Source organism: Cricetulus griseus, chromosome 2 (genome assembly GCF_003668045.3).
Source record: "Cricetulus griseus strain 17A/GY chromosome 2, alternate assembly CriGri-PICRH-1.0, whole genome shotgun sequence".
Taxonomy (NCBI): Eukaryota; Metazoa; Chordata; class Mammalia; order Rodentia; family Cricetidae; genus Cricetulus; species Cricetulus griseus.
The window spans coordinates 162,249,576-162,265,249 of NC_048595.1; the positions used below are offsets into that span (position 1 = coordinate 162,249,576).

Consider the following 15,674-nt stretch of genomic DNA (forward strand, 5'->3'; position numbering starts at 1 on the left):
GGAAGCCATGGTCAGGTCTGCTAAATCAGTGTTAAAATCTGAGAAGCTGGACATGGTCACTGGGCTCAGAACTGAGATGTCTGAAGAGTGGAATGGAGAGTAAATACAGTTCAGGAATGAGATTCAAGCAACAAATACCCAGAAGGACCTCCACACCGGGTTAGCTGCATGGTGGGCTTTGTGGGAGAGGGGGATCACCTTGGTTTTTCAATCCCTGGGGAGGTGGAAATGGGAGAATTCCCGGGGCTTGCTGGCCAGCCATCTAGTTGAATCAAAGAGCTCAAGGTTCAGTGAAAGATAACTTCAAAACTAAGGTGGAGAGCAACTGAAAAAGACACCCAACATTGATCTCTGGCCTGTACACCCTCACACACACATTTGCACATGCACAATATAAACAAACATAAATATGTATGGGGCGGGGAGGGAAGGAGAAAGAGAAGAGTTAAATTGGGTATGACTTTTGCTGCCTGTAACTTCTGCACTGGAAAGGCTGAAGAAGGGCCCCTATCAGATTGAGGCCAGCCTAGGCTACATACTAAGTTCCAGACAAGTCTTGGCTACAAAGCAAGACCCTTTCTCAAAAATAAATAAATACAAGGCTGGAGTATGGCTCTGCAGTTAAGAGTACTTGCTGCTCTTCCAGAGGGTCAGAGTTTGCTTCCCAACACCCACAGTTCATAACTGTGGCTAACTCCAGCTCCATGGGATCTGGTGCCCTCTTCTGGCCTCTATGGACACTGCTGGAACTGAACGCTAGTCCTCTACAAGAGCAGTTTGCGCTCTTACATGAACCATCTCTCTAGGTCCCTTGACTTTTCTTTTTTAAATTTTATATGGGGCGGGGTATATTGGCACACATCTTTAATCCCAGCACTTGAGAGGCAAAGGCAGGATCTCTGTGAGTTCGAGGTCAGATTGGTCTACATAATGCATTCCAGGACAACCAGGCTGTTGATCTCCTTCACAATTAGACCCCCTTCTGTTTATGAGTGTGTGTGTGTGTGTGTGTGTGTGTGTGTGTGACACAAACTAGTTATCTGTATTATATTTTCTTGATTAGTGATTGATGTGAGAAGGCCCAAACTCAGTATAGGTGGTGCCATTCCTGGCAGGCGGTCCCAAGTTGTATAATGTAGAATCCCACACAGCTCAGGAACCCTGACTAGGGGTATCAAGGAAATGAAGAAAAGACAGACCCACACACAGGAAAGCTGGAGTCAGGAGTCGCATTTTCTGATGGAGCTGCACCTACCACCAGGAATCTCAATGTATTTATTATGTACAGCACAGGGGAAGGGGTTAGCTAGTCTCGTCGGAGCTTTCTATAGGACAGCAGCCTCAATATATAAGCATCCAAAAGAAGGAACTAGCTGCAGTTACTATTTTTGTACACATTGGTCAATCACTTGCACTTAGACCCTGGAGGAATAAGCCTCACCTTTTGCCACTCCCATGTGGCTGAGGCACTGGTGTCCTTGACATGGTTGTTCTCATGTTAACAATACTCATTCACTTAGGACTTCACTCAGGTCTTCCTCTGCTCCCCACAGCACACAAAACATAGCTTAGTGAGTAATCAAGGGTCTGCCAAGGCTCCTGATTCAGTTCTTGTGTTCCTGCCTGACTTCCCTCAACAGACTGTGACTGTTAGACAAAAGCTCTTTCCTCCCAGGTTGCTTTTGATCATGGTGTTCATCACAGCAACAAACTAATATAAACACAGATTACAGGGCATGGGCACCTTGTCAAAGGGTACACTACCATAAAAAAGTCTCCCCATGCCCCCATCTAATTAATTACTTCTAAATCCTCAGGAAGGGGTGGAACCTTGTGAATCTGAATTCTCTCCACTAGGGGACATTGATGGGCCCAATCGTGTATGGGTCATCAGAGCTGCTTTAATTCAAGAGTGCCATGTCCAGAAGACTCCACAATGCTCCACCCTATTTTTTTGTTTGTTTTTCGAGACAGGGTTTCTCTGTGGCTTTGGAGGCTGTCCTGGAACTAGCTCTTGTAGACCAGGCTGGTCTCAAACTCAGGATCCGCCTGCCTCTGCCTCCCAAGTGTTGGAATTAAAGGCATGTGCTACCAAAGCCCAGCTTGATCTACCCTATCTTAATCAACATTTCTTAAAAAGAAAATCTTATTCACAGGTGTATGCATGTGTAGGATGTGTGTGGTGGGCGTCACAAGATGTGTAGCAGGCAGGAGACAACTTCGTGTAGCTAGTTCTCTTCTCTCATTTTTCATGGTTCTAAGGTTCACTCACGTTACCAGCCTTGTATGGAAAGAGTATTTGAGTCACTTTAGTGGACTCTGAATTATGAGTGTGCATGTGTTTGTGTGATGTGAGTTCCAGCCAACCTGGTGTAGAGTTCCAGATCAGCCAGGTCTTTTATATAGAGAAACCTTGGCCCCACCCCCACAAAAAAGAACCTAGCTGTATTCTACCCTAAGAACTTGTGTGTACTAATTTGAAGTAGGAAATTTCAAGAAAGCATCACATTGAGTCTGTGGCATGGTTGTCACTTATTGCTCTTAGGTTGTCTACAATTAAAAACAGCAACCAAAAAATAAAAATGAAGCCGAGCAGAAACCCTATCTCAAAAAACCAAAAAACAAAACAAAACAAAAAAACCAAAGAGCAACAAGTGAGCCAAAAAAAAAAAAAAGGATGCACATAGGAAGAGACTAAGACACCAGGAAGCTTAATGTTTCAGCCAAGCCATGGTTAGAAGCTGTTGTTTAGATTAGTGCCATTAGAGAGAAACCTCCCAATTTGCCCTGAAAGGTACCTTCAAGGAAAGATCCCACCACTAAAATTACAATTTGTGAAAGAATCTAAAAGGTTCTACCAGAATGCAACCACACACAAGCTGGTAGGAATGTGATCCAAGGTGTCCTTCTCAAGCTGGCAGCTAAACTTGGCAGTGTCAGCCACAGGGTACTGGTTTGGGAGACAACACATGCTCAACTAAGGAGTTTGCATTTGTCCCTCCATGTTTTCAGAGCTGTTGAGGCCAGACAATGTGTGGCAAGGGTTGAAACTGGAACTTCTGATGCCAAAAACAGAGCTACAGGATTTGGAAACTGCCCTGCTGTGCTTTGGTCTTCCTCTGGTCCAATCTTTCCTAGGACATCACTCCTCCCTTTGGGAATTAGAATGTACACCGTGCCATTGTATGTTGGAAGCATGTAAATTTTATAAGTTAATAGACTGCCTTGAGACCCAATATTTTAAACTTAAGTGTTGAGACTATTGAAGGTTTTATACTTTTGGAGTTGGACCAAATGCATTTTGCACCATGAGACAGCCATGAGCCTATTGGGGTGCAGGATGTGGCCATGAGCCTATTGGGATGCAGGGGCAGAATGCGGTTTAAATGAGAAATGTTCCCATAGGCTCATGTATTTGAACATTTGGTCCTAAAGAAAAGTAACTACTACAACCATTGTATTCTAGTTCTGTACAAAATACTTAACATTTAAGGTCCTTCAAATCTATTCCCTTCCCTAGTCCACCCCAAGCTCTACGGTTTTTCTCTTTAGGAGTACTTCAACAAAACATATCCCTGCCTAGATATCTTCATCAGCCTTTATGATTATGAATGCTTTAGTCATATTCAAAGACCTCTAAAGGCCCCAGTGCATAAATAACCTCAGTTATAAACAAGTGTATGAACGCAACATGAAGACAGGCAAGATGGCTCAGCAAGTGAAGGTTCTTGTCATCACACCTGATGACCTGAATTATAATCCCAGAACCCACATAGTGGAAGGACAGCACTGACGCCTACAGGCTGTCCTCTGACCTCCACACACAAGCCACAGTATATACTTACACCAGTCCCCACACAAACTAGCACACAATACGGAACTTTTATTTATGTAATTTCTGTACATCAGGAGTACGAGAGCAGTCCTTTTACAAATGGAGCTGATTTCACCAGAACAAATGACAAAACCAAAGCAGTGTCTGACATGGATTCAAAGGGCTTTAAGGTTCAAACCCAGCCAAGAAGTTTGTTACAATCTCTTTCAGCTTTGCATCTGATTGTTCCGAGATTTTCCCATCAGCCCTGTTTGAATAAAATCAAAAGAATCAATGATTAGTGTAAATGACCTGGGCAAACTCAATGACAAGGCTAACCTAAAGAGCTGAAAGGCAACTTATGTTCACACCTGTGATTCCAGCACTTGCAAGGCTGTGGCAAGACTGCCAAATATTGAGAACCCAGGTACACAGTGAGTACCAAGGCCAGGTATGGTTAGTATACAGAAGACCCAATCCCAATCCCCAAGCCCCAGGGAAAGAAAGACTATGTAAAAAATGCACTAGTCACAATGAAAGTCACTAACTCCATTCATACCTGATATTGCCCAAGAGGGACTGGTGCTGGCTGATGACATGAGACAAGAAAGCATTCTCAAACTTTGTGATCTTACTGGGCTCCAGTTTATCAAGATAGCCCCTCACACCTGCATAGATAACAGCCACCTGTTCTTCAATAGCCATGGGAGCTGAAAACAAGCACATTATCAAATGAATTGCTCTAATGTCATTTTACCAAAGTCACAGATTTTCTTTTTTTTAATATTAAACATGGTCCTATGGCCCACCCACTCTAGCATTCTGTACCTATAATTCCACTTACCCCTCTCCCCAACCCTCCTTTGCAAACTCCAAGTGTAACCTTTAGATACAGCCTATAAGCATTGCTTATAACCTGGTAGTGTTTACTCAGGATTTGTGGTATAATTAAACATGCTAATATTCTTCTAAATCTGCTAAATCCCATATCCATACAACACAAAGATGTATTAAATGTATTTGGTTACTAAACTGGTAACATTTCATTCAAATGGAGAAAAGGACTACATTAGTGAAATAAAACAGGTGGCTTTTCTTTGATAGAAGACTTTGTGGTACAACAGCCCTGTTGACCTGGCAAGAACCTTAAATTACGATAGGAACCTGGTTAAATGAAAAGAACTCACAGTACTGTCCTTGCTTTAACAACTCGGTCAGACGCACACCACGACTCAAGAGCTGTTGAGTAGCAGCATCAAGATCAGAACCAAACTGGGCAAAAGCAGCAACCTCCCGATACTGAGCCAGCTCCAGCTTCATGGTACCAGCCACCTGAGCACACAAGTTGATGTTAACACGACTCAATGTCACATAGCAGTATGTAAATAGTTAACACACTTATAAGATTTTAACCTAGTAACAAACTCCTCCCTGTCCAAGTGAGGTGAAGAAATTACCTGCTTCATGGCCCTAGTCTGGGCAGCAGATCCGACACGGGACACAGACAAACCCACATTAATGGCAGGGCGGATGCCTTTATAGAACAACTCTGTTTCCAAGAAGATCTGCAATTCAAGATTCCAGACGTTAGCAACCTCTAAAAAAATTTTTTTTCTCTTTTTTCCCAAATACATGCATGATGCACATGCCTGTAACCCCAACATGTAGGGGCAAAGGCAGAAGGGTCACTGTGAATTCAGGCCAGTCTGGGCTACATAAAGTTCCAGGCCAGTCTAGACTATACAATGCCCAGTCTCAACAAATAACTAAAACAAGGAAAGGCAGTAATACAGTTTCTGAAATAACTTTAAAATTATCTAGGTCTGAAAGATAATGAACCATAACAGGTCTAGCCTGGTGGGATGGCTTATGTTTTTAATACTAGCACTTAGGAAGAAGCAGCAGCAGGACTGGAGGTTAAATTCATTCTCAGCTATTTGGCAAGCACCCAGGAAGTGGGGTTATAGATGGTTATGAGCAAATGAGTGTTGGGGTTCAAGCCTTTGCAAGAGCAGCAAGTACTTTCAACCACTGAAGCATTTCTACAGTCCCTATTCTCTTTAGATTTATGTTTATTTCATAAAAAAGAAAAAGGTGTCAGGTGGTGGTGGCACATGCCTTTAATCCCAGCACTCCGAGAGACAGAGGCAAGCCTGGTCTACAGATCGAGTTCCAGGACAGCCAAGGATATACAGAAAAACCTTGTCTTGACACCCACTCCCAGCATACACCAAAAAAGCAAAGGCAAGTTACTAATTTAGTTCATGCTTACTAGCCTCAACCAGTGCCTTACTAATCATTTTAGTCATTGATCTGATACCTGTCCGTCAGTGATGGAAATGACATTTGTTGGAATGTAAGCAGACACATCACCAGCCTGGGTTTCTATGACTGGGAGGGCAGTCAAAGAGCCACCACCAAAAGAATCATTCATCTTGGCTGCTCTCTCCAGCAGCCGAGAGTGCAGGTAGAACACATCACCAGGATAGGCCTCACGCCCAGGGGGTCGGCGCAGCAACAGCGACATCTGGCGGTAAGCCACAGCCTGTGGGACAGAGAGAAGGCAGTGAAATTCAACTGCTAAGCAAGCTGCATCTGCTAACGTCCACTAATGCAAATCTACAAGTTATGAAAAGACACCCATTGACCTGCTTGGATAAATCGTCGTAGATGATCAAAGCGTGCTTGCCATTATCTCTAAAATACTCTCCCATGGAGCAGCCAGAGTAAGGAGCCAAATACTGAAGTGGGGCAGCATCAGAAGCCGTAGCTGACACCACAATGGTGTACTTCATGGCATCTGAGGAGAAAAAAGGGTTACATTTTACAAAGCTATTAATACTGTCATTTTAAATTAGAGGCTAGGAAACAAAATTGTTTACTACATTCTATTAAACTAATGGGTTGAGAGGGGGGCGGGGCCCTAGGGGCAATGATGCTTGCTATGCAAGCCTGAAAACACCAGTTCAAGTCCTAGAACCTACATAAAAGTGAAAGGAAAGAGCTCAACTGGCAGAGCTCAACAGCTTGAAGTCCTAGATTTGATCACCACCACCAAATAAATCAGGCATAATAGAGCATGCTTATAATCCTAGGCAGTGGAAACAAAAGAGCAGAGTTCCACGATATCCTTGGTTATAACAAGCCCAAAGTCAACCAGGGACAGATGAAACACACTACACTTTTCCTCACACCCTGTGAAATAACCCTAAGCACAAGTCTTTAGTCCCTAGCACCTGGGAAGTAGAAGAAAGATGATTGTTTAAAGTCAGACAGAGCTGCACGAGACCCCATCTTAGAAAAAAACAAATCAAGGGGCTGGAGAGATGGCTCAGAAGTTAAGAGCACTGGCAACTCTTCCAAAGGACCTGGGTTCAATTCTCAGCACCAACATGGCAGCTCACAACTGTTTGTAACTCTGGTTCCAGAAGATCTGACACCTTCATGCTAATATAATAAAATAAATAAATTATATATAAAAAAACACAAATCAAGCCAGGCAGTGGTGGTACATATGTTTAATCCCAGCACTTGGGAGTAAGAAGCAGGTGGATCTCTCTGAGTTTGAGGCCAGCCTAGTCTACATAGGAGGGTCTAAGCCAGCCATGACTAAACCTTCTTCTACCCCCCCTCCTCCACCAAAATTAAGATATTTAAAAAAAAAAAAAAAATCACTGGGCAGTGGTGGCGCACGCCTTTAATCACAACACTCGAAAGGCAGAGGCAGGAAGATCTGAGAGTGACACCAGCCTGGTCTACAAGAGCTAGTTCCAGGACAGCCTCCAAAGCCACAGAGAAACCCTGGGGGGGGGGGGGGGACCCTAATCAAAACAGCAATCTAAAGTGATATACCAAGCACCCTAGTTAGGTGGTGATTCACAGCGTGTCCTTGTTTCTGTTGACTTATATCTCTCTCTGTCTCTGTGTATGTGTGTGTGTATGTGAGTGTCTGTCTCTGTCTCTGTCTCTGTGTGTGTGTGTGTGTGTGTGTGTGTTTGTATGTTTGTAACTTCAGTTCACTGGAGTAGAACCAGCCTTGGTTACATGCTGTTCCAAGTCCAGCAGCACTAGAACAGCCATGAGGCTAATGTCCTTCCATACCTGCATCTGTCAGTCTCTTCACCAACTGGGCGACAGTGGACCGTTTCTGACCAATAGCAACGTAGATACAGTACAGCTTCTTCTTTTCGTCAGTCCCATCATTGAAACGTTTCTGGTTGATGATTGTGTCAATAGCAATCGATGTTTTCCTTTGAAGAGAGTGACATAAGTGTCACTACATGTAGGATTTCTAGGCAAAATTGTGCTCCTACTGCTAACCGCCATTATCACTGGTCACTGCCCCATTACAGCCAAGACATTTGCCACTCAAAATAAACACATAAATTATTTACTTAGAATCAACATCAGTTAGAACTTTTAACAGGATTTTGAGTCTTTACCCAGTCTGTCTGTCACCAATAATCAGCTCACGCTGACCACGACCAATTGGCACCAGGCTATCCACAGCCTTGATGCCAGTCTGCATTGGTTCCCGCACTGAGATTCGGGGAATGATTCCAGGGGCTTTCAGGCCCACTCGTCTACGGGTCTTGGAACCAATTGGACCCTGTAAAAAATATTAAACATGAAAAATAAATAAAAAGGAATTCTCAAAATTAGTTTTGATGTTTGCCACACCAGCATGCAATCAACATTAACTCACCTTCCCATCAATGGCATTACCAAGGGCATCAACTACACGGCCCAACAGCTCCTCGCCAACTGGAACGTCCACAATGGCACCCGTTCTCTTCACAATGTCGCCTTCTTTAATCAGTTTATCATTTCCGAACACGACAACTCCAACATTGTCAGGTTCCAAGTTCAGGGACATACCCTACACAAAAGGAACACGTGAACAATGAAGTCAGAGGGGCTCGACCCCAACATATTAGTTAATAATAATAACAGTAAGCAGCTTGCAAGCAGCAGGAGGGGCAGAATTTCCCTTCTATCTCCTTTATGCTAATCTCTTTCAACTAATGTTCTCTGGTGAAGACCTCATGTAACAGGGTGGGTGCTTAACTTGAGATGCTCACAGACAGGTGGGAGAACCCCACCTGAAACTTGTCCTGACCTCCACACTGGCACACTATGGTGTGGGAGCCTCAACCTCTAATAACTAAGTGTAAAGTATCAGCAGCAGAGCTTTGGTCAGCTACACACTGACTCAGCTTTTAGTAATGGATCTACTCTTACTGGGAACATAATTTAGTTCAAATAACCAAATGCTTTTGTATAAAACAATATTAACAGCCACAAAGGAACTGACATGAATTTACTGAAATCTGTGTGAATGTTCACTAAAATTCTAATTTTGGTGCCAGCAGTCACAACTTACTTATCAGCCCTTATGAGGGGACAGGCAACTATGGGACTTGGCTTAAACAAAGCTTTTCTAGTTTATTCTCTTTACATCCTATAATGGGGAGGAATGAGGCAAATTGAGACTTCAATGTTTTTAAATTTTGATAAGCTCTAAATTATTAGATGAGAAACCAAAGCCACAGATCCTAAAATAACAAAACCCCTACTTTTTAATTTACCTTTAAGCCTGAAGAAAACTCTACCATTTCCTCTGCTTGAACATTCCTCAGCCCATGTACTCGGGCAATACCATCACCAATGCTCAAGACACGCCCAGTCTCTTCGAGGTCAACAGAAGTATCAGCTCCAAGAATCCGCTCTTCAAGAATGGAGGACACCTCAGCAGTGCCTGAGACAGAACAACTCAATTTAAATAATCTGCTCCAAACAGCTTTTCAAAACCCATTTCCCAACAATTGGTTTCATGGTAATAATCAAAATCATTCTAAAACATAATACAAATTCTATTTAAAAACTTGGGTCTTGAAGCCAGCCTGGTCTACAGAGACTTCCAGGGCAGACTCCAAAGCTAAAGAGAAACCCTGTCTCAAAAACAAAACAAAACAAAACAAAAAAACAAAAAAAGACAAAAAACCCAACTTGGGTTTCTTGGGGCTGGAGGGATGATGATTCAGTAGCTAAATGTTGTTTGCTGCTCTTCCAGAGGCTCTGGGTTCAGCTCATCACCTACATAGCAACTCACAACTATATCCATCCCAGTTCTAGGGGATCTGAAGCCCCTATGGCACCAGATGTGCACACACATACATACACCCAGGCAAAACACTCACACTTGTAATTAAAGTAAATCTTTTTTATAAAGTTGGATATCCATCACTGTCAAAATTATTGAAAACTCCAAGTGGTTGAGAGGAAAACATTCTTCAGAAAGCAGAAAATAATCTAGACAAACAGTTGATGAAAAAAATATTACCCTTCCTAGTGTTTTACCTTTTCTCATTTAATTTCTGCACATACGTTAAAATCTGAGTTTTTGGCTAAACTCTACTAACACTTTAAATGAAGTACATTAAAAAAGAAAAAGAGCCATGGGAGCAGCAGAATAACTAGCTCCTTAGGAAAAGTGCTGGCAGACAAACTCAACCTCCCAACCTTGACCCCACGACCCACAAGGCAGTACCGAACAGACTCTCAAAACCTGTCCTCCAATCTCAACAAACACCTGCCTGATGGCATACAGTGCCTCCACCACAGCTAATAAAATATAATGTAAATGGCAGCTAGTGAGATGGCTCACTGGGTGAAGGCACCAGCAAGCCTGGATCCTGAAAGCTGCCCTCTGACCTCCACACATACACCACTGTTCTCAACATGTGCTTGTCCAATGAACAAATAAAAAATAAACAAAAAGTTACAAAATGTCCCTTTAAAGCACCTAAAGCCTAGTGCTCATCTTATTATATACACTATGTATATATTTTACCTTCATTTTAATATTTAAAATTACTAATATATGGTCAGGGACGTTGACCTACAAAGCTCTGGGTCCCAACACCTGCACCTCCATAAGAGAAAAAGCACATCTCCAAAGAAACTGCCAACCACAGTCTTTTTATGTATGCTTGGTTCCCCAATTCCCTAATTTGTCTGTGGGTATAAAACAGAAGTGATTGTATTTGAAGAAGCCTATCAGTTTTAAAAAAACTGTTCATTTTCTTACACTTCATACATGAGGTTAAAAAAAAAAACATAGTTCAGAGAGGGTGCCTATTGCCTGTGTATATTGTTTTCATGAAAAAGAAATTAGAAGCCATAGAGCATAACAGAAATAAATACAGTTTTATCAAAGAGAATCTACCAAGACAAGGCACATTATGGTTTAAAAACTCAAGTTTCTGTACCAAGCTTTAAAAGAGAAAAATTTAACGCTGGGGGAAGGGCGGGGAATCCACAATGTAGGTTTTTAAATACTGACTTACCAGTCTTCTGAAGTCGCATGTTGGAGGCATGGAGATTTCTTGCACCAATGAAGGATGAACCCAAAGCATTTTTGGAGACCTAGTACAAAACATTCTTTTAGCAATTTGATTCTAGAAAAAGCTTTCACCACACATAAGCTGCACTCTTACACTCTTATACTTGCACACACACGTGTATGTATGTATGTACACACACACACACACACACACACACACACACACACACACACACACACACAAACACAAACTCACAGAGCTTTTAAGAGCTGATTGTGATGGTGGTACATGCCTGTAATCCCAGCACTCAGGAGGCACCTCAGGCTCTCCCCGTTCACCTGCACAAAGGCATGAGGATTACGGGAGTTTGAAGCCACACTGGTTTATATAGCAAGGTCCAGGCCAGTCAGAACTGGACAGCAAGACCCCATCTCAAAAACAACAAAACAAGCAGCAAAGCCTCCACAAAACTGACAAGCTTAAATATGGGCTTAGGCTGATCAACCGGTAAATTTTGCTTAAAAGTCGAAAACTTAATTACAGGGGAAAGTACATTGAGATTCCAGCATCTATTGTGCAAACTGCTGGTATACACACAAGACTATAGGAAGAGTATTTTCAAAAGCAAATGTTAAGAAAGCCTTTCCCTTAAAGACATGTAGGTTTTCCTATTTTGCTGTCAGATTTCAACTGAGTTGTGGAAAACTCAGTAAGATAACCCCTATCAAATGGGGGAAAACTTCACTGTATTTCCTACTTTTCTTTTTTTAAAGGCAAATAAAGATTGGTTGGGTAAATCAATGCTGCAGGGAAGTTGTTCGCTATTTTGAGCAAATCCTGCTGCAATGTGGAACTTGTACCCCTGCATGTTTCCTTCTACCTGCAATACTGCGACTGGCCAAGGGGAACTCTGAATTGTCTATCTTTTAATAGGAACCAATACAAATCTTTTCTTAAAATGCCTCTTTTCTAATAACAGAAAATTAAGATGCTACCAGTGTTTTGTTGGGGAAGCAGGAAAGCCAGTATTATTTATTTCGCCTTTTGGATCCAGATTAGTTCCATAAATGAAACGGCAAATGTATGTATGTAGGACTTAAAGGTCATACATTTTTTAAGAGTTATTCTCAACATCATGGAAGATCATTAGTGAAGAGCACTGACTCAACATTTCCCAACCTTTTGTTCTGCTTTACAACTCTTTAAAACAAGAGGTGGACAACTCAAGGGCAAAATCTTTTAGAGTGTCAAAAAAAAAAAAAAAAATCCCACGTCTGCCTAATTCTAGGCCATTTACAAAAAGTCAATTCCTTCGTCGCTGACAGCGTAAACCACATAAACTGCTTCTGCACCTAGCGACGTGTTCACGACCTTTTCCGTACTCTGCACCAAGAGGCCAACCACCCAAAAAAAAAAAAAAAATGACTTTCATTTATTCCTTTCCCTTGAATTGACCTCCGAGCTGGGGTGACAGGATCGGGCCTGTTGACCTTCAGGCAATGTCAGGCTCTCTCCGTTCACCCGCACAAAGCTGCTGCTGACAGCTCCTTTGACCTTCAGCGGAGCCAGACCCCAGCAACACGCCTCACTGCAGGCCAGACAGGCAGCGCGCAAACCCTGACCTTCACCGCGGTCCGGCCCTCACCCCAACACCGGAATCCTCCTAAAACCCCTTCTCCCGGCAACGCCGAGGTCACGGATCCGCTGCAGCACCGCGCACCGAAGGCCTGCAAACGCGGCCGTCCTAGCAGCACAGCAGTCGAGCAGCCAGGGTGCAAGATGGCGCCGTCCGGCCCAGCCCCGCACCGCACCGCACCGCACAGCCCCGCTCGCTCCGCAGACACCTCTAGCCGCGCCCACGCCCCCTGCCCAGGCCCCGGCGCTCACCAGTCCCGCCCGTCGAGGGAGGGCACGGGCCACGGCCGCGGCGACGCGCACGGACAGCATCCTCGCAGCTTCTCGGGGAGATCCTCTGCAGCCGCAGCCTGCGGACGACTGGCACAAAATGGCCGAGCGCGAAGGAAGGTCAAGGCAACCGGCCCACCTGACCCGGAAGTACCGCCCCTCTCCGTCACCGCCGGACGCAAATCTTTTTTTTTTTTTTTAAACATTTTTTTTTTTCTCTCTCTTTTAAAATAGTTATCATTTGGAACTGAAGATGAACGAATCAATCGTTTCTAGCCTCCTCCCTGGCATATATCATACTTTTTTTTTTGGTCTTTTGAATCGACCTTGTGGTTGCCTCTGGCGACCGCGTGAGTAGTGATTTGTCCCTGAAGTGGGTGTCATTCCACCTAGGGCCTACTGCGTGGACTGTGAGCAGGATTACCTGTGTCTGTGGGGTTACACCGCAGTGCAGTGTGTAGCAATCCCGGGCAGTGTAACTCCTGCACAGTGCACCCACCCAGAGGGTTTAGTCCTAAGGTCCTGGCCTCTCCCCAGACTTGGGAATAATCTGAAGTTATTTTAAGTGTTTATTATTACTAGTGTGTGGTGTATATGTTCGTGTGCCAGGGCTTGCATGTGAAGCCCAAAGGCTAGTCCTCTCCTTGCATCCTGCTGTAGATCCTGGGACTCAAACTTGGGTCAGGCTTGGAATACAAGCAATTTACCCCCCTGGACCATCATATTGTTGTTTTGGTTTTGTCTGTTTGTTTTGAGACAGGGTCTCTCTATGTAGACCTGCCTGTCCTGGAACTCACTACAACAGGCTATCCTTGAACTCACAGAGATCCATCTGACTCTGCCTCCCAAATTCAAGAAATAAAGGCATGTGCCACCACACCCACCTAAAGATTTTATTTTTTTATTTTATGTATATTTGTGTGAGAGAGAGTTTAAGTATGTGTATTACATGCTTGCAAGTGTCTTCAGAGGCCAGAAGAGGTATCAGATCCTACTGGGGAATATTATTTTAAGTTGTGTAACTTTTGTTTATTCTGCATTTGTCTAATTCTGTGAAGCTGTGTTACTGTGCCTTTCTAAACACCTGGTGGTCCTAATAAAGAGTTGAACTGCCAATAGCGAGGCAGGAACAAGGATAGGCGGGGCTGCTAGGCAGAGTAAAAATAGAAAGAGAAGCAGAAAAGAGCAAGGAGAGAACAAGGACAGAAGGATATCAGGGGCCAGCCACAAACCATCCAGCTACACAGCAACTCATTGAGTAAGAGTAAGATTTAGAAAAATAAGAGAACAGGAAAAGCCCAGAGGCAAAAGGTAACAGAATAGTTTAAGCTGTATAGAAACAAGCCAAGCTAAGGTCAGGTATTCATAACTAAGAATAAGCTTCCATGTGTGAGTTATTTGGGAGCTGGGTGCCCCCCCAAAAATCCAAAAGAGTAAAAAGAGAAAAATCATTTCAAACAATAAGCTCCCCTGGAACTAGAGTTACAGGTGTTTTTGAAAAAACCACATCTGAGCTGAGAACTGGTCTGAGGTCCTCTGATAGAGCAGAAAGTGCTCTGAACTCATGAGCCATCTTTCCAGTCCTTCCCTTCAGAATTTTAGGACACTGAGATTTTTTTTGTGTGTGTGACATGCCCATAATTTTCTTTGTTGTGCTGGGCATGATATGATAGTGGAGACTTAGCACTGGCTTCACTTGTAACTGTTCAAAGAGGTATCTTTTAGCTCAATACACACAAACATGGCCTACGTTCAAAGCTTTAATTTAGGCAATGCTATGAATAACTGGGTTTAAAATGCCATCTCCTGAGACATGGCTTGTCAATGCATGGTTAGTAATCCATTCTCTAACTAACTGCATTTTCAAAGGGAGCCAGAGATAAATATGCAAGCCTTTGCAGGGAATAAGGAGTGAGTATGAAGATGCTTAAGGTGGCAGGGAGACTACTTACACAAATGATGAAATTTGTAGTGATGTAGTGAGCTAGATAACAAGGGCCCTCCTTTCCCCCACGGACAAATGTTACCCACTCTAAAATCACTGTTAAAATCTCTATTAGTAGCTGGCAAGGAGAGCCAGCAGGTAGAAAGGTACCTGCTGCCAAACCTGATGACCTGAGCTCAATCTCTTAGACCAGCATAGTGGGAGGAAAGCTAACTCTCTCAAGGTGCCCCATGATATCTTCACATATGCTACACACACACATACACACACACACACACACATGCACGCACGCACGCACGCACGCACGCACGCACGCACGCACACATACACACTGGGTAAATAAATACAGTGAGAATTAAAATCCCTATTAGTGTTAATCCTTCCTTCCTTCCTTTCTCTTTCTTTCTTTCTTTCTTTCTTTCTTTCTTTCTTTCTTTCTTTCTTCCTTTCTTTCTTTCTGTCTCCCGTCCTTCCTTTGAGATAAGGGCTCACCCTGTAGCCTGAAACTCATGGCAGTCCTCCAGCTGCAGCCTTCTGAACACTGGGATTATATGTATGAGCCACCACATCTGGCTAATGATATTTTTAAAGTTCTTATTGTAAGCACCCCTTCTGACTGTATTTTTCCTCTAAATAAACAATGGTGGTGGAAAACAGTGCAATT

General features: G+C 43.3%; 1 protein-coding gene across 1 annotated transcript; it reads right to left on the reverse strand.

The window, feature by feature from the left end:
* Window positions 1-3,863: 3,863 nt before the first annotated feature.
* Atp5f1a (ATP synthase F1 subunit alpha) lies at window positions 3,864-13,198 on the reverse strand. Its single transcript, XM_027397952.2, has 12 exons — window positions 13,048-13,198; window positions 11,164-11,242; window positions 9,403-9,572; window positions 8,520-8,693; window positions 8,257-8,423; window positions 7,916-8,064; window positions 6,463-6,614; window positions 6,135-6,359; window positions 5,272-5,379; window positions 5,002-5,146; window positions 4,374-4,524; window positions 3,864-4,082 (listed from the first exon to the last, which is right to left on the reverse strand). The coding sequence occupies exons 1-12, from the start codon at window positions 13,105-13,107 to the stop codon at window positions 4,001-4,003; spliced, it is 1,662 nt and encodes a 553-aa protein (XP_027253753.1). The 5' UTR covers window positions 13,108-13,198; the 3' UTR covers window positions 3,864-4,000.
* Between the last annotated feature and the right edge of the window lie 2,476 nt (window positions 13,199-15,674).